The 21,015-nt window shown below is 33.3% G+C and overlaps 1 protein-coding gene across 1 annotated transcript in view; it reads left to right on the forward strand.

Annotated features, from left to right (window-relative positions):
* The first annotated feature begins 756 nt into the window (after positions 1 to 756).
* LOC126838371 (Y+L amino acid transporter 2) overlaps positions 757 to 21,015 on the forward strand; it is a 29,314-nt gene continuing 9,055 nt past the window's right edge. Inside the window, exons 1-4 of the mRNA XM_050572734.1 lie at positions 757 to 1,133; positions 2,028 to 2,271; positions 2,360 to 2,606; positions 7,341 to 7,466. Of these exons, the coding sequence (XP_050428691.1) occupies positions 2,053 to 2,271; positions 2,360 to 2,606; positions 7,341 to 7,466 (592 nt within the window). The 5' untranslated portion in view covers positions 757 to 1,133; positions 2,028 to 2,052. The remainder of the gene's footprint in view (positions 1,134 to 2,027; positions 2,272 to 2,359; positions 2,607 to 7,340; positions 7,467 to 21,015) is intronic.

A 21,015-nucleotide genomic window follows, 5' to 3' on the forward strand; every position in this document is an offset into this window, starting at 1 on the left:
TTGAAAATTTTTAACAAAGGTCCCATTTAATAATTCGTACAGCATGTAAGTGTAGGTTAATAATTTTGTAAAACTTGCCGACCAATCATACACTTGTTATAGACAATATAAATATAACTATGATAGTACGTTAAATACTATGAGATTTAATTACACTTAAGACTTAATTTTAGAATTTTTATTGACATTTTAGGTGACAAGTTTTAAGTAAAAAAATTTAAATTTGGTCCCTTATAGTTTCAAACTTGACGGAAACTGAAGTGTGCGCGCGTTTATGTGTAAATAAGTAAATCCACGTGTACACACTCTGTGTAATGTTTGTTATTGAAGTTACGATTTTATCACTGTTTGAATACGGCCGGAGCGGGCAGACCGTTTTTTCAAACCCCGTTAAAAAAACAATTCCCATTTACTCCTTTAATTGATTAAATTAGCGGTCATAGACAATAATTTAAATATCTACACAGATGTAATACAATATTTGCATGCGACTAGGTTAGGTTTGGTTTGCTCGACGCAGAAAGAGAGACTGCAGTTCTATAACAACACTCTCTCGTTTATAATATGTTGCACTCGCGACGCACCAGACGCACCATAGATCACAAAAGTTATCTGTCCGATGCGTTTCATCCGACCCAACGCCGACGCCCCACGCCGAATTCAATGTAAACGCAGCCGCCGCCGCCGCCGCCGCCACCACTATCGCTACCGCCGACGACTGCGGGTCGTTCAAAGGGATCGCGCGCGCGCCTGCGAATTGGCAGTATCCTGGCAATCCATGACATAGGCGTTGTCGTGGCGCGGCAGCGGTGGCGTCGAGGAAAACCGAGAAAAGTGGACTGCCGGAGTGGTCCGCGTTACTCAGTAACCGAACCGTTGAGCGGCAGACTGGACGGCGCCCAAACGAAAAATCAACGTTTTCTACTATATTCACCAGCGCACGCGATTTATAACCATCACATCAAAACGACGAACAAAAGAAATTACAATTTAAAATAATTCGAATAATCACCATAGTTAGTTATCGTTTGCACAACAACAACCGTGAGGACTTATAGCAAATTCAACCTAGCCCCCGACTCGACGTCCAAATTGTCGTGTCTAGATTGTTATAAACCTTACTAATGGATCTCGTAAGTGTTATTGTTGATTTAAAAAAAAAAAATATATTAAATCTTGACGGTTAGCGTTCGATTTATACATGTATCGCATTAATTTGAATTTAATATTTGGTTAAACCGATTTAAATATATTTTTTTTTTTTTAATAATGTAATATATTCGTTACACATTACTTCAGTAATACAAACAAGCGCAAAGTGTCATGCCTTTTTTCAATTTTATAATATGTATATAATTATTATAAGGGTAAATAATTATGGTTTGATCGGATTACAAATTAATAAGTCAAGTTAAAAAAATTATCTTGTTTTTTTTTATTTTGAATTGAACTATTTGTGTACTAATTCAAAATATGGTTAATGGTTAAATAATAGAATTATATAATTTAACATCAATAAATGTTATATCACTTATACTAAAAGTAATATTATAACTTACATGCATTGTTTTGTTCATTATTCATTATACAAACAAAGGGTCAACTAAAACTATTTTTGATATCCTCGAGAATTTGTATGGGACGATATTATCATTTGAATAACAAAATATTTGCAATTCGCCTTTTTTTTTTTAATGTCGAAAATATTTATACGACTATGCAAAATTTAATCAATCATTTTTCTAAGGATTTAGATTATAATATAGTGTATTAGTAATTGAATATTTCGGAAAGGTCACGAATAAATTGTATATAGTGAACTATTCGAGTTAAATGAGCAAATTTGTATTATGGTGTTTTACCATAGTGTACTTAGGAACATTAGGCTTCAGTAAAAAACCAATGTATATGATTTGCTGTTTTCACTCGAGCATTTTGCGAAATTACAAATTCTATTGTACACGTGATTCGATATCCAAAATACATTGTAATGTACAGTATATTAATGCAAAAAATCAATCTTACAGCTTTAGTAAACACAAAATAAAATAAATGGGCGCCAAACGTAAAGCCGAGGCGGCCGCCGCCGGTCCGAACGAAGACGACGGAGTTCGACTTAAAGCCAAAATGAGTTTATTGAATGGCGTTACCGTTATCGTGGGCAGCATTATCGGATCCGGAATATTTATATCGCCATCCGGAGTATTGCTCAATACCGGATCTGTGAACGCATCTTTGGTTGTGTGGGTCATATCTGGCTTGTTCTCAATGGTGAGGGTGTAACACACGAATAATACACGATATAATAAAACACGTTTTTCTAACGACATGTCTTTTTTTTTATGGTGCCCATTCACAGGTTGGTGCTTACTGTTACGCAGAATTAGGATGCATGATATCCAAGTCTGGAGCTGATTACGCGTACATCATGGAGACGTTCGGCCCGTTTTTGGCGTTCATGCGACTATGGGTCGAATGCATGATCGTCAGACCATGTTCTCAGGCTATTGTCGCACTCACCTTCAGTTTGTACGTCTTGAAACCCATGTACACAGACTGCGATCCTCCTACCGAGTCTACGCAACTGCTAGCTGCTTGTTGTATAGGTATGTCCGACTAATTAAAATTATTATAAAAGTACTGAGTTGTCGCAAGTATTGTGACAGATTAACTACAGTCGAAAAAATGAATATTATTATATAAACTATTTCACTTTTTATTTTTGGTTTGAGTCTGGGTTACTATATTCTGATTGTGCATATTATCAAGAGATATCGGAAAATGTCCTAACGTTTATCTAGACTTAGTTTGTGTGGTGACGCGACGTATGAAATATATCTTTTAATACATCACTATTTCACGGTAAATAGACTGTATTTTAACATTATAATTTGTATTGTTAATTTATTAAATTTATTCTTAACTGAGTTAAAAAAAAAATTAATTGTACTTCAATTTGTAACTTTATCAATTAAATTATATTATATTAACTATATTATTATCATAAAATTTATTAAAACTTATATTAATTTAACGAAGTTAAAATAAACCATTAGCTTGGCTCTTTGTGTAGGAGGTTGGCGTTATCACACTCTTGTTATCGCGTTCAGAAATAAGAATTGTTCTTTTTTAAAACCAAACAAAAAGTTATTGAAATCGGAATCTTCTACGAGACGCCGGACTTTTTCTCGAAAAACTTATTTTTTTTTTATGAATTACTTGATTATTTTGGTTTTAATTATTAACATTGTTTTAGACTAAAAATACATAGGTCCATCTCCTTAAACTACTAATTTAAGGAATGCAATTCCTTACACTGATTCAAAATTTGTGTTGACCGGTATAATTTTTTTTTTTGCGATACCAGTTACTTTTACCTAATTTATTAACGAAATTATCGCATTATGTATTATTAAGTAGCTAAGTAATTTTTTTATTTTTGGAAACTCGTTCAGAAAGTAATGACTTCGAATTGATCTAGTCTTAAAATCGATTAGGTAATTGATAAACCTATAAGTACCCATTGGCTAACTTAAAAATGGGTGCTAATTGCGGGCCGGGGAAGGTGTGTCTCAAGAAGAAGTGACCTGTCAGAAGGTTACTTATCAGAGGGCTCTACGTGTGCTATGCCTTTTACGACAGGTGTGAGGCCCTCGGTAGAATTCTTTCTCCCCTGACCACAGGGATAACCGCGGCCAGCAGGCTGACCGCCCGAAACCGTGGGCGTTCCGTACCTCATAATACATAGTAGTAATAATAAAATATCAATAAGCGTAAATATAGGTAAAAAAGTTAACGGCTAAAATTCTAAAACATGAAACATGCTTTAGCCTGCCGGCTCCTGAATAGTGATTATTTTCAATCTATAAACACCTTGCGATTTATGTTTGCATGCGACGTCGACTCGTTATTATGTCGATGGCATCTTATATGTTATTATTCGTTGAAAGTAGACGCGCTACTTTAGTATCGCAACTTAGTGTCGCTGTTTAGTATCGATTTTGGGCTGGGGGACAAGGCTAAAGCATGTTCCATGCTAAAATTGTCAAATAATGTGTTCATACAAGACACGTGATAGTACACACTCAGTAGTGTATGTAAATCGAATCCCATGGTGGAATGTATTAAGAACCCACGTGCGTTGACCGGCCGCGCAGTTATATTTTTCCTTGGTCAGCAAATCGGTAATACTACCGTGGATAATATAATATATATATATATAAAGATTTTCATTGTCATATTATGGCCATGGTCGAAATTCTAATGCGCCTAAATTGTTCCTGATTCAAAATATTGTACTACGTACCGACATAATTATTACTACAAATTTCACAACCTCTTGACAATCGCGCACTATAAAATACTACAAAAAAATATATTGTCATTTGATAATTGCGCAAACCCACGGAGGGTTTTTAGTTTTTTTCGTATTAACGTTTTGTGTTAAATAGCTCACGTGGATTATTTTTTTGTTTTTGTCTGAACGATTCTATTCAAACCGACCGTTGTACGTAACTATATTTATTCATGAGATTTGTTACACAATAAATATCACCGTTAACCCTTCGTTAGTGTGTTGGTAAGAAACAACACGCGCAGTTTTATAAGCCCCGGCACATTAACGCGGGGTTAATGAATGTAATTTTAATAATAAAAAAAAATCTTTTCTACAGGAAAACCCGTTATCGTGGCGCGAAACCAATACCATCGCATCAAAGCTAAAATAAAAATATGACGACTACTAGGTAATTGTAAGCCAGATAAGGTTTTTATTTTATTAAACCTTTTCGTTTATTGTGCACGTTCAAATATGAATCTATTATTTTAAGAGTCTCCGTTGTAGAAAAAAAGTCTCATCCCTATTTGATGTATTCGAACCGCGTGGGAGGTTTGTCTAAAGAAGAATTCCACGTGGTACCGCGGTTTTATTGAAGCTTGGGAAAAAATCAATGAAACATTCACCCACTACATCCCACTAGATGTGACGCGCATTTGAAAGTTAAAACTGATTTTCTCGGGCTGTTGCGGAAATAATACTTAATAGTTTTTGTTTATTAATCTATTATACAGTTTTTTTTTTTTTAATCGTTCTACGAATATTCGCTGTACGTAGTACTCGTGCGTGTACCACTGCTTGAAATTATGTTTAGTAAAATATTATTGTATTTGCGTTCTGAAATATAACAGTTTGAATTTCAAACGGTAAGACTCGCATAACGTCCTCTTAACGCACGTTAATAGACTCTGCGAATTAGTATTTATGATCTCACAAATGTATTGAAAGGAAACACCTTGTTAACCGCAATTCGTTAAACGTTACATACTAACATACATATATAGCCAATGTATTGTTGTGTTACAAAAGTGTTATCGCAACTTAAAATGCACGATATTATTACATAACAATGTACTAACCCGGCAATAGTTGTGTTATATTAATCATTTATATTATACTCTGTCACACTTTAATAACTGTAATATATACTTTAGTAGTGTACGAGATATTTTTAAAAACATTTTGAATTTAATTACAACTGTTATAAATTACGGTTAAGTAGAATTTAATTACTTGAAAGTCATAACATCCAATATTAAAATGCGTGTACTTAAAACCAGTGCAATTATTTGCATTCAAACATTAATATTATTGTCCATGAAATAACAAAAGTATGCATTTAATTTGATCTTTATGGAGTATATATAGTTCTATTCCAGTCAACAAAGTATAAAAATGTGTTATTTATAAAAATCGTGAAATATTTTTGTTCATACTTACTTTCAAGGATCTTAATGATATTTGAATAATATAAAACATTTTATAATTAAAAATGTTTTCTGTGCTGTAAGGGACATAATATATTCTGTTTAGGTCTTGGACAGAGATGCTTCGTGAGCAAATATTTTATTTTTGGTTTCACATTAATTAAACCTCCAATTAAGAGCAAGTGCAAAATGCAACGTATAAAAAAAATAAAAATATACGCTATTAATTATTTTTAACCTTCATTAAACCTTAATTTTTACTTGGTTCAAATACATATCGATCGTCTAATATTTCATTAATTTTTTTATTTTGCTAAACGATTAGTTTTAATTTATTCTTATCAAACCTGCATATTGCATGTTTAATATCCTGTCTATGTGGCTTCAGTTTCTTCAGATAAGGCAATTTAACATAAACATTATTTTTTAATAACTAATAACTATTAATTATTATTATTAAGCTTATTAGTTATTAAATATATAATAATTTATTAGATATAAATTTCGATTACAATACATGGACATCATTGATTGCCCACTTAATATCTATCATCGTTATTCATTATATAATAGTACAAACAGTACAGTATATGACGGAGACCAAAGTGCATCAAATTTAGCGTTACATGTCATAATGGTTAAAGACAAAGATAAGTAACATTATCAGAATCAATAATTATTACTGATTATTATACAATCCTTGTATATTATAAGTCTACGTACTAAGTTGAACCATATAAAATTATATCGCCTTCGACTATTTCTTTTACCGTATTCAGTCAATAGATTTACGATTTTATTCCACTTTGATTTTAAGCCTCCTTTGGAAAAAACATAGTTACTTCAAATCTCAAAACACTTGTTTTTATTTAGTAACTTAATTTTTAAGACAGTAATTAGGTATGCCGTATGCTCATAAAATTGTCAAGAATCGCTTGTCATTACGTGGTGGCATAAAGTCTTACAATTAATACATTAAACCCGCCCATATTTAAAAATATGTTCAATATCTTATTAGGAATTAGTTTGTATACATAAAATAGTACGTAAAATATTTTATGTGAATAGGTAAAAAATATTATATACAGTGGAGCAATTAAGGGGGCACTAAGGAGGCCAAGTCCCACTTTGAGTCATCTGAAGTTCCCACATATAATGTTATTATAGTCAAGTATTGTTGCTAACGTATTTGAACAACAGTTTCTGAATTATAATTTGTTTTTTTAAGTTACCTCCAGACTCCAGTTTTAAGCAATTTCCGAAGTAAAAATCAGAATTTAATCGTTTTCTTTTGTATGGTATAAAAAAAAACTAAAAATATCACATTAATTCTGAATTTAGCAAAGGAAATAAATAAAAAAAACTTTATTTGTATTTAATTGTTAAATCTTATTCAAACGTACATGACACGCTGAAACTACAAAATGACTGTTTTTCAACTTCGGTGTTGTTAAAAAAAAAAAAATAACTAGATTCGCTAAAGAAATTTCGAGGTCGGGGATTAGGCTTCAGTGAAAACGATTTAATACTGATTAATATTATGACTACATTAAACAGGTTTTTATTTTTATTTTTAGTAATATTGACGTTTGTCAACTGTTGGGATGTTAAATGGGCAACACGAGTACAAGACATATTCACCTACGCTAAATTGTTAGCTCTCATGGTCATTATAACAACAGGAGTGTATCAACTAGCTGCAGGTAAATATAGATCGCTTCTTTGGAGGCTTACTGATAATTATTATTGGTAGAACACATTATGCGAGGTGTGTCAATGTAGAGGTACATTACATATGCACTGTGTCATGTGTTATATTTTGTATACAATATAATATGTGTATGTAAAAAACCATAATCATCATAAACGCTCAATAATATTATAAATTACTCTGTAAACTATAGGAAACAACGAAGTAGTCATTATAGTAATAATCTAATTTTGTAGCATTATCTTACTGTCGAGGATCTATTTATTTTCCATTTTGATGAGATGGTAATTGTCTTTTTTTAATGTAGTGTGTTAAAACAAAATTATGTAAATTAAGTATTAGTCACGAAAATGAATTGAAAATTAAAACTTTTATCTGTTTTAGGGACTAATGTTCGGTAATTGGCGTTAATTATCTTATAGTAATTAAAATTAATTACAAAAACACAATAAACCAAATCAACAAATCACTATTGATATTTATATTTTATAAGACTATAATTGATACTTTTATGATTTTACAGTTCAATTTAAAAATGTGAAAGTAGTGTATACGGCATTTTTATGTATGATCCGTATGGCACTCTAATGATTACAATTATTACAATAGACAGAATAAAAATATACAAATCATATCTGGATTAACTGTAGCATTATAATATGTGTATCATACTTTTTGAAATGGCTATATATATAATTTATCTGAATTTTTCTTGTTTATTAAAAATTCGGCTTCTTCCGTTTAAATAAAATATTATTTGAAAAATGTTTAATAATTGTCCTTATTCTTATTCCGCTAAGTGTTTAATATAAAAAAAATTGAATTACTTCGCTTAAAAAACATCAATTCTGTAATATAAACTTTACTTTATATGTCTATTTGTCCACATGGCTATATCTACTCTTCACATCTCTAGGCTCTATTTTATAATTTTATGAGAAACTGTAGCATCCTATAGTTAGCACCAAATTCTTACTTAAGTAATTCACAATGAGCACAAAAGTAAGATCCGAAATTTTAACGTACAATATAAACAAATGTAAAACATTTGTTCATTATACAGAATAAAACCTTACGCAGTATGACATTCAATCCAGATATAATCTGTACATCTGAAATATAAAATTGTAATTGCAATATTATTTAAAACATATTGCTTAAATACTTTAAAAAAATAAAGGTGTTTTAAGTCATTTCAATATTTTAGCACAGTTATTTTGTTAAAATTAATATAGATATTTATAATATACCTATAAAATATTAATTAGCAGCTATACTACGTGTGTTAGTATATTTAAGTTCTTATTTTGTAGCAGGCGATTGACATTATAGAATAATTATTAATTACTTCATAAAAGTAAAGTGTTAAATTGGTTCGTAAAACGCATAAAAGTAAATAAAAAATAATAACAATAGTAATAATAAAATATTTAATGGCGGATTGCGATGCTGCATTATCGCAGTACAATGTACATCATAAATATATACATATACTTTCTACTCGAATAAATTCATTTTATTTAAAATGTCATTATAATATAGAATGAGAATTTTCGCTCATTACCTACCAAATGAATATAAATTTAAGAAAAGCTATTAGATACGTAATTTTAATTTAAATATCAATAATATTACAACCTAGCACATATCGTATAAATACACACAAATGTGATTATTTGTTAGTCTGTGTCAAATGTGGAAGGGTGGAATACCATTTTTCTGGACAGGTGTTCATTAGATTCGTGTAAGCGACCGGGTAAACGTAGAGGATCCGGATTGTCGTGTTTCTTAAACCTTGGGAATGGCGAATCGGATTTACCAAAGTACCGGAGCTTGCCGTTACCGTCGTTATTCCCTCCAAACGATTTGAATTTGTTACCATCGTCCGAAGACTTTTCGAAGTCGATGACTACTGGTTGGAAGTACTCCAAGAACGAACCGTTAGGCCTGTCTCGACTTCCGATTAACCGGCCCGTTGGCCCGTCCGACGTCTGGCCGCCATACCGAAACGTTTTAGATCGATCACGGTCACTCTCTAAACCCCTTGAAAAATGCGTCGTCAGCCGCCCGGAGTCAGTGGACTTATCGCGAAAATCTTGCGAAACATCGGAGATCAGCCGACCCGTATTGGACGAAGGTCTGTCATCGAATCCCTTTGAAAATTGAGCGAACAGTTGTCCCGGCTCCGAGAGTTTGTCTTCTCCCAGCACGGCAGACTGTAAGCCGAACTGTTCGAAATCGAGCGGCTCCGAGTAATCGGATGAAAACGGCGAGGACGAAGACGGCGCCGCACCACTGTTCGTATACCGAAACCGTGATTGGCGTTCTCGCGATCCCGGACGCCCGACATTGGACGAGAAACTGGCCACGGAAAACGGCGTTTGAACACTGAACGCCACACCGCCACCCGTATTGTCCACCGTGCTTTTGGTTAAGTGTAAACGCCTCTCTTTGTCGGCGTCAGGACCCAACCGGGACCGGCCGTAACTGTCGTCAGTCTGGCCGCCATAAATGCTACCGCCCTCGTTGTCTTCGTTGAGCCTCAGCGAAAATTTATCATCGTCGGCCGTCACTCGACCCGACGACCGGGATTCGTCCCAGTTGTTGATTTCGCGGCCGTAGTTCATCGCGAACTTATCGCTGTTGGCTTCCTTTTCGCCACCGTCGGCAGACTGTTCCTGCGACGACCGTTTACCGTCAGCCGACATCGTCTCCGTGTTCTGGCCGCCGCGTAACTGTTGCACGTAATTAACGGGGTTGCCGTTGCTTGCCGCCCTATCGGTTATGTCATGCGATCTTTGAATGACCACTTCGGTCGCGTGACCTACCGACGGGTGTGAGTCGTGCGACCGCTGCACTCTGGCGTCGCCCGGCCGACCAACGGCTGTACTGTTGACAACGACCGTCGGCGCCGCACTGTCCACTTGCCGTTTGTGCCGGTGTCCGTTGACTATGCACTGGCATCGGTGTTTACTCTGGCGATCGCCATGGGACACTGCGTCGTTAGTCGTACCGTCACCCTGCAGTTCCATTTCCGAGAACGATGCGATTTCAACGGACGGTTCGATGGTAATGTGCGTGGCCACGAATCCGGGTCCCTTGGACGAAGCCATGTTTTCCTCAGACGAGGCGCCTTCGTGGTGATCGCGATCAGCGTCACTAGGGCGGTCGTCGTCGTCGTCGTCATTGTGCAGCTCAGGTTTGTAACCGACCGACTTGAAGTCGCCAGTGTTAAAGTCTTCGCCTTTGAAATCGGATGACTCTAATTCTCGAAGTTTTTGGAAATCGGCAGGTTTGAAGTCGACGGTTGGCTTATAGTCCATGGGCTTCGAGTTGAACGGGTTGTAGTTCATAAAGTGGAACGGCTTGATCGGTTTGAACTTATTTTTGTACTTTATCGGTCGGTTTTTGTGGTCGTGCCAGTAGTATTCGTGGTGGTTCCTAGTCTTTACCGGTGGCGGTAACGGATGCAAAGCCCATGGCACATTTTTGTCGGCTTCAATTGCGCTGGACTTGGACGTGGACAAAGGTGGCGGCAACGGGTGCAGAGTCCATGGTAAATCGTTTTTTGTCAACGCGGCCGCAGAATCTTCTGTGTTTGTGGGATACTTTTTAGGATACTTGTACTTCATTTTCGGTTCGGCTAAATTACGGGCGCGTACTTTTGCTACTTTCATTTTTTTCATCGGGATATACCTGCAAGCAATAGTGGTTTTAAATAAATAGTTACACACATTATACACGACCTCATATGTAAGTCATTTGTTTGTTAACAATTACTTCAAATTTACTTGCTTCAATATAACACTGAAACAAGAATAAAATACCATACAAATGTAACATATACATAATCCACGCAACTATAGTAATTTTAAAGTTAGGTAAAACAGCTCAAAACAATGAAGTCTACACAAATAATTGTTTTTCTTAATTAGAGTATCCATTAAAAAAAAACTTATATAATTAAGTAAGCCTTTTAAAAAAAACCCTAACTACATGTACATGCTGCCTAAATTTACTTCAAAGTTGCGCGGCTAAGTAATAGTTCAGCCGTTTTATTGTTGATAGTATGAACTTTCAGAATAATACAGACAAATAAAAGAAGAATTTGAACTGTTTTCACTCGAACAATACACAGCATATTGTCGGTGTACGAATTTTATTCTTCATAGAAGTACGGTTATAACTTATATCGTCATTCCATTTTTCATTATTAAACAATTCGTATTATCTTGATAGTAAAAAGAAAATACAGAATTTTAATATGCTTCTAAATTGGCCGTAAAAATGTAATGAAAAAATAGTAATTTTCCAAACGATTGTTCTCGAATTTCGTCTCAATCACTAAACATGCGGGGGAGTTTTCTCTTACATTATTTTACTTTGTGATTAAAAACAATGGTGGCGTACGTGACATGAGGTGACAATATTCAAATTGATATATTTTGTAAATCACTTAGGTAAATGGTTTTGAAGGTCTTTTTTATATTGGGCGCAGTTTTAATTCGTGTTAACTGAAACAAGTGTAGTGAATCGGAGTGTTGAAATCACTAACCAGTATAGTATTATATCAAAGTATTTTCATTTAAAGTACATTTAAACGTATACAACACGTCACAGAATAATTGTCGTTGTATAGTTGAGCTCCCCATTGTCGGTGTTAATTAAAAATTCGACCGATTTAAACGATTTTTTATTATTGTTATTATTTTTTAACTATTGACAAGTTTTTTATTTTCACGAATAACGATATTAATCAGTAATGCTAGGACTTATTGATACTGCAGTTCAGAGCATATAGACTCAAAAATGTAAAAAAAAAGGATAAATTTTGAAGTACGATTTCAGGTGGTTTTCATTTGTTACTATAAAAAAGTTATAATTTGCAACAAATGAAAATAACGAGAAATAATTGAAAATCTAACACATTCAATACCATTAAACGTGAAAAAAATGTATTATTACGACTGTGTTCATACCTAATTAAAATATATTTAACCTTATTCATAAAATTATGAATACAGCGTATCGCTCACTTTGAGAGTTGCAGACACAGTTTCCCTATCAATAATTCTATATATATATATATATATATATATACAGGGTGATTTTTTTATCATGAGCCACTCAATATCTCATAGGGTTTAATAAGAAATTAAAATTTGTTTTTTCATATTGTTTTTATACAATGTGAACTCAATTTTTCACAATTTATTTTGTTTTTACCCTCTCTTAACTTAGTTTTTTTGATAGCAACTTTTTAAACTTAAATGGTAAAATATATATTTTATTAACTTTTTAAATTGTGAATAATGTGTTAAAAATTTTGAAAAAAAACTTTAAAGGTGCAATCCTATGAATTTAAGAATAACGCAATTCAAATATTCGGGCACTATTTTAAATATGGTTAACACAAAAAAAAGGTAGTGGTGTGGCCTGTGGTACCTTCACAAGTTATTGAGTCTATTAATTCAGACCCACAAAGTTTTTCAATTAATATCGGTAATCGGATCATTCAGAATCAGATTAGAAGAAGCAAATCGAAAGTAGTTAACAACAATTTTTAACATCAAAATACTCTAAGATAAGAATTCGCATATCTTATCTCCAGGATTGTGCTACAATGGTTGCACGCTAAGAAAATAATAAAAGGGTGTGATGATATTTTACAGTTTTAACAATTTATCCTAATGTGATCTTAGCACTGCCAGCTGACAACTGCTCATTCAGTAAAATTTAATCATTTTAAATAATATTTTATTAGCTTTGATGCATTGCTGAGAAGGTTCTTGTTTTACATTAATGAGTTATTTTTTATGATGAGGATATCTTTGAATTCGCTAGACCGCATATTTTACAATTCAGGAATCTAGTTTAATTGGTACTTTAGAACAGTAAATGCAGAAAAGTTATCTACTATTCTTCTATTATCGAAAAAAAAACTTACTAGATACTAGATTACGTTTTATAAACTCGGGTTTGAAACGTTGTATAACACAAAAAAAAATACCCAATCTATTTTCGGGTAAATATTTTAGAGTATCGACAATCAAATGACGTCCAAAAGTGTTAAACATACATACAATTGTACACTATATAGGGAGAATGAATTTATTATTTGTAAAAAATATTTTAATTTAAAGACAGATTGGGAAATGTATTTTCTTAGTTGAAGCGGTCGCTTTGGTTAAGACCTGAGTTAGGAAATAAAAAATGGGCATTTTGCTGTATTAGATGTTACTAATATAAATATAAAAAATCCAGCACAGTAGTGCATAGTGGGACGGAGAATACTACGATCAATAAGGTCGCAGTTTTCAGGAATTATTATAACTGAAAATGATAAAATCACTAATAAGCGCTAGAAATATTAATATGAATAAACTTTTAAAACGTTTGACTTAATAAAGTATCGTACGATTTACTACATAAAGGAATCCGATCAGCGGTTTGGAAATTTTTTGGGTCCAGGCACAAAAAAAAACAACCTATTATTGTAAAAACAATACTTTCTCAACTCCGCGTCGAAGCTAAAACGAATAAATAATTGCACACAAAACATGCCTTGCGGAAAAAGTGACGCCTCGTATTAAGTTATTGGGTTTGGTAATTTTTTCCGTCACTTAGAAAATTAGGTGATTGAAAATGACCATTTTGAAAACATTTTTTAACCGTTTTATTATTTGGTACTTTGGTAGTACAGTAAAAAATCAAAAACCTAATTATTTAAACTCGCCAGCCTTTAAAATGGGTTATTTCTTATAGCGATTGTAGTCTAATATTTGCATGATCTTTTTTTTAATCCCTTTTTGAAATGATGATTACTTGGATTCGTACGATTTATTGCTTACTTGTAACTGACTCGACTGCTCGTTGGCGGCATGTGCGATATCCTGGCAATTACTGTGGATGGCAAAGGCAACGGGTCCAGGTGAAAATATACAGCGTTCATGAGGTCTTCGACGAACTCGGATACGGTCCTCTTGTGTCGGACATGGGGTTCATTCGAACCGGAAGCGACGGTCGAGTCCGCAAATAAGATGAGCGCCGCGCACACAGTAAATACCACAGTCAAAAAGGATAACGGCGCGGGCCGATCACCACACTTGGCCGGCGGCGACGCGGTGTTTGCCATTTCATTTGGGAACGAGCAAAAAAAAAAAAAAAAAAAACAAGAATAAAATTAAACCGAATAAAACCACCCAAATTTGTTAACGACCGTGCGGTAGGTAACCCTTTGCCTATCTGTGTTGAACTGCATGTTTTCGACTACTGCGTGGCCCAGAAGATTTCCCGCGTTCGTTACACCACCTCTGGACTGGACGCCACTTGCAGAATCTGAGGTATATCGTGTAGCAGGAGGGGTACATACTACACGGTGTATAACAAGTGAAAATCGTACATACGGACAAGATATTATGAAAGCCGACCACGTATTATTATATTAATAATAATAACAATAATAATAATATATTATATTGTTATTAAATGGTAAAGAAAAAAAAAACGTATTCAACAAGGATATGATATACGTTTTCGATTTTTGTAATAAATACATATTAGGTATAATATTATATTATACACATAATAAACGCGAAAGAGAGAAGAAAAAAAAGGGAAAAACGGATATGTTATGATTACTTCCGTCGTGTCAAACCGATATTATAAATTATAATATTATGCGTTAGCTGGTCATTGCCAAAGATTTCCAAACCGTGGGATCGTCGCACGTATGCGCAAGTTGGGTAGTAGTTTAAACTATAAAACAAATGAATTAGACGCGATTCGTCCCATAAAAAAAACATTAATAAATACAAACTTATAAGTGATAACATTTGTTTAGTCAGTTTTTTGAACGTTTACAAGACCGACAAACGAATGACCAGAAACATAAATTAAGCCTCTTTCGAATCATTTAGTTGCATCAAAATCGTTTTTTATCATGCTATTTTTAATAACTTCACCATTCATAATTACGCCATAATAAGTATAGAGTAGGCATTTTTCTTTTGTTTTTATTTGATTGAAAGTGATTAAAATCTAATCCATTTCATAGTTGTCAGATTAATTTAGCTAAATCTATTTTAAATTGACTTTGAAGTAAAATTTATTTTCGACATTTTTTAAAAACTTTGTTGTTAATGGAAAACGGATATGATATTATATTACTTACTTAGCGCCGGGACCGATATTATTATATATATATATATATATGTCATATGATTGCCGAAGCCTTCCAAAAAGTGGGGTAACCGCATGTATGTTGTATTTAAATAGTTCTGTTAAACGATCGCTCTCACTGTAAATGATAGAACTGCACCGATTTTCCCACAGTGTGGCGCGTAACTTCCAGATTTTACTAAATGATTTCCTACAATGTCGACTTTTGTGGATTATTACATTCCGAATATCAATTAGACTGAAGTAAATTGGTAGAGCAAAAGTTCAGTTATTAGGTGGTATAAAACATGGGGGAACATATGGGATTACAAAAAGAGTATACGTAATCATGTGCACCGAGATAGAACTCAAATATTGATTTCTGTAAGTAAAAGAAGACAATCATGTATCATCTATACTTATCTTGGTTTTTTTAAAACAGTAAATTGTTTAAAAAATACAGGTATCATTTGAGTGCTTGCGGTCAGTTATGCCTCTTCAAGTCCAGATGTTAATGAATAATACGATAGCGATCAGCAAAGTTGAGTAGTCGTGGTTGTTCACTTTCAAATGTGTACATCTAAGTAAAAAAGAATGCCCATTCTGTTGGTTTTGTTTTTGATTCTATTTACATGTTTACCGTGTTGTACGTGTCCAACGGTTCTATACATCTATAGAAGAACACAAAACTAGATTTGTATTGCTAAAAATAATTTTGCAACATATAGTATATTATATAACCGAGTCATATTTGTTCAAATTCCTGTGCACTTAAATTCAGTAATGTCATGTCAGCGAAGTTTTCTAGCGTTTTTTTCGGTTAATAGAACGGAATTAATCATTAATGTTCGCTGTGGGTAAATAATCCTTTATGCGGTTTTCTATAAAATATTCGTTATTCCTGCGCTAAACGGCTGTCAGTTGTGTTTTTTTTTTCAATACGTGTTATTTACACGGGTAAAACATCTAGAAATTGGGGTTTCACGTGACGTTCCCTCTGGCTAGTTGTCTAGATTACCTACAGACTGCGGTGTTGCCAAAGGACTAAGCAAACAATATAATGTGTTATGCGGTAGTCTGTGTAAATATATAATATGATACGTTGGAGGTGCGGCCTGTAGTGTTTTGGCCATCACGTCCACCTTTTGTGGTTGCCCGGCAAACAATTAGCAACGCGTTGAAACAATTAATTACCAAGGATACATCAAACGTCTGGAATTTAGTTTTTTGACATTTTCCATCCATACCGTAACGTGTATAATTGGCAGGTGTGTATACAAAACATTGCATACACCCGTTGTTTGTATTGAAATTAATATTGAATGTATTATTTTCAATGTTTACATCATTTTTTGTAAGGAGCACCTTCAATGTAAAGAGTGTTGACACTGTCGTTCTGTTAAAACTTTGATTTTTTCCAATATCGCCGATTTCACTTTTGCTATATTTCTATGATGTTATATTATATTATACTTCACTTCCCTTTAACGCGTAATTTTTTTTTTATGCTTAGTAATGAAATGTTACTATATCGTGAGTTGACAAAAAATTGACATTAACATTAATTCCAAAAATTGGTCATCATCGTAATACAATGCAAGAGTTAAGACGAATAAAAAACTCGGTTCTCGTATTAACGGCTACTTTAAAGAATATCAAAAACGTTATAGTTCGACAACTACTTAGTAATCGCATTAATCTCAGTGGCTCATTTTCTCAATTACTTGGACTTGCTGTGACAAACACTTTTCGCTATTGAAAAAAACGTCGCTGCAGAATAACATTTGTAACATTGTCTTTACCCGTCTAAAGTGAATTTCACGGTATAATGGATTAATCAAGGTAATGTAAAATGCTGTCGTTTACTTAGACCAATTTATATAACAAAGGTACAGGTGCGCGAATCGCAGTGATAATAGTATTGTTATTTCAAACACCTTAAACAAATAATGAGGATTACTCATACTAACATAATACTCTTAATATTAAAATATTTTCTCTTCAGGTTTTAGTTAACAAAATAAAATATATATTAGCTATTTTTTATGTTGGTTTTGAAAGTTGTAAAACTTTCGGTTTCTTTTACCGCTACATAAATATTGTTTTTAATTAGAATATACTTTGCTTTCTTAGTACATTTTTCGTATGGAAACTAAACTAAGTCTATATATATATACATTTTTTTTGGCATTTTGATTTATTTATATAATGATAAGATAAATCTAATTTAGAATACTTACATGTACTTTTCACAACTCGTAAGATATTTTCTTAAGGTTAACAAAAATAATTACAATAAGTTTATAAATATATTGTTTTTCATTTATTCAAAGTAAAAACCACTGTAAGAAAATACAATTAGGGAAGCTCAGCAAAAATCCTTTGATGTTTTTTTTCGCTCATGTTTTTTTAAAATAAATTTTAGAGCTGGCGAAAAAAATACGAAGTTTATTAACTATTTATGAAGTCCCCAAAAAATATTATATAATTTTAACCCATGCAATCGTAAGTGGGTCGCCTTGTATGTTGACGGTAATTTACCAGTAAACGGTTAGATTAAGACGTTAAGCAGATTATTTACTCTGTTAAAGGACCGAACTCATGTTGTACAAGAAACTGATGTACAAATTAAAAGCCTTTACTTACTAATCATTTGCAAAAGTAGTAACAACGTTAAAATGTCAATCGATTTTTTTATAGTCGATGCACAGTAAACAACCATAATGTTCATTAAATTTGTCTAGAATATTTATGCATTTTAACCGTTGTACATTTTTAACTTGCTATGTGTTAGTGAATCAATAGGCATCTGAAAAATATTTGTGTTATATTGTTGATTTACAATTTATTTTAATACGAAAATGTGCTATTATGTTAGGTCCAATTCAATGGTACTTTTTTGTATTAGTAAATCAACAATATAATACAAATTCACATGTATATATTGAAAAATTCACACGTGGGCCAAAAAGTGGCATACATATATATTATATTGTTATCAAACTATTAATATTACTGAGTTTCGATAATTAAATAAAATATATTTATTTGCAACAAAGTGTAAATTAACACTAAACGAACATTCTATAGTTTCTCTGCAAAAATTTGAAATTCCTTTTGATAAATATTATATATTATTCCAATATTGTGTTATATTATTGTAAAGGAGGGTCCCCCGGGGCGGCCCTTATTATTTCTCGTCTGGTTTTTTTTTTCAAATAAAATATCACTCGATATCCTATGTCGTGTCTTCTTTGTATACGTCATAATACCACAAATCCGTTTCGATTTATCCACCAAGTTTCCACACGGATTCAATGCCAGATTTCTATTTCATTATAATTTTAATACATTGTTATTATTATCATTATTACCACCGATATAACTGTGTGGCACCGGTCGGACACAATTATTATTATTATAGTGATTCGATATAAACGGGTGTCAATCAGTGGCGGCCCAAGAACACGCCACGTGAAAACAATTGAGATTCCGGCCGACCGCTCAGTCGTCATCGTCGCCGAGGTACCTATTCCTTACATACATATATATATTTAATATACAACGTATAGGTATAGCGCGGTATTATATTATACGCGGATGGTATAGCCTTCGTCTTCGCAACGTATCAATGACAATTGTAACACGTGAAATCTTTTGTACAATTATTTTTTCTTCTGCATGTTGTTGTTTTCCTTCTCAGACGGACTCGACACGACCCCCTGACAGCGTTCGATCGACGGTCGCCGTAGTTAAATGGTCGGAGTCGAGTAGTGAAAACGAAAATCTTCATTCGAGATAATATATATCGCAGCGTTATTGGAAAGCCATCGACCCGATTGTATGTGATTGACATAGAAAAAAAAGTTCGCCATGTCAACGCGCCAACATGGCCCGCGTGCATTGTGTTTTCCCAGAGTGCTTTATACTGCATCGGTGCGCATGACCGGAACTAAAACCGAACACTCTGATTCTCCGAACAAACCGAGGATAAAAACGAGACGAAAAAAATGTGTAATCATTTTCAGATTAGTTAAACTAAACCGCCGCCGTTGGATTATAATATAGTCTCAGTTTAGCTGATGCCATCCAATACGACGGGTGACCGAATAAAAAACTATAACGAGGTATGATTAAAACTAACCGAGGGTAAAATTTTGGCATCGAAATGCCAAAATATAATAATGTAATATTGTCTAGACCGGAATGCAATATAATGAAATGGCCAAGAAGATTTTGCACCGCTCACTCTAGATGATCATTATTTATGAATTCATGAAAAACAGAACGCGCGAATATCAAAATAATAAAAAGTGATCATCCGAAGTGAACGATTAAAATAAAGCTGGGTACATATTTAACTTTGGCTCAAAAGGGATTCAACTAGAGTGAACCGTGTAAATCTAACTTAAGGAGATTGAAAACTATCTGTTTTTTGACATTTTAGACGTAAAAGTCTGACAAAATTAGGCCTAATTAGGATGGTCCGAATTCCGATTTCAATTCTATAAAAATATTTAAGTTTATCGACATCTTTTCTAGGTTATTGAGGGGATGGATTTTGGAACTGTGTTTAATTCCTATTTTAATTTCTCAAGTTTGTAGTATTCATTTGTCTTTTTTAAATAATTGAAACAGTTATTCAAAAAACGACTTCCACAATGGAAAAAATGAGCATAAATATTTGTTGAGACGTGCAAGTGTTCCGGAAAGTTGACAGACAACTGTCACCCTGTTCAAGAGGGAGTAACCGAAAAATATGTAAATAGAGATAATTTCTACAGAATTAAAATTTGACAAATCTAAGTAGACGTCATGTTGTCAGGCTTTTATGTCTAAATTGGTTTCGTGTAGGAACAAAATGGTTTTTATCGTAGAACAAATTGTTAAAATCTAAATCCTGAAACTTTAACTTATTTACGATAAATTTGATAAAAACCACTTTTTTCTTAAATATTGCCGGTATAAAATCCCTTAAAAACCGCCCTCTGTAATCCCCTAGACTCTGGAGGGCGTCGCATCGTACCGGTGATTTTCAGGGGTAAAAACATGTTAACGTAGATTGAATAGAACTCGGTTAATTTTGGTTTTAGAGTAAAGCGCCTATTATGAAATTAAAAGTGGACAATATTCCAAAGGACATCTCGATGCGTTTAAGAAAAAAAAAATTATTTTGTTGAAATGTTAGTTATTTAAAAATGTTGAAATACCTAGTCGTTATTTCTAAACGATGTACTGAACGTTATGTTTGGAATAATGGAAAAACGCATCGATATAATTATTAAGTGTAGACAAAATGTTGGAACGAATGTAGTTGACACGGTCGGATGTTATACATTCAAAACAATCCGTGCCTTTAATTTCAAAAAACATGAATGCCT

This window comes from Adelges cooleyi, unplaced genomic scaffold (genome assembly GCF_023614345.1).
Source record: "Adelges cooleyi isolate 19-005CV unplaced genomic scaffold, UGA_ACOO_1.1 ACOO_flye_CR_arks_rails_tigmint_CR_PRNA_30, whole genome shotgun sequence".
In the NCBI taxonomy this organism is placed as follows: domain Eukaryota; kingdom Metazoa; phylum Arthropoda; class Insecta; order Hemiptera; family Adelgidae; genus Adelges; species Adelges cooleyi.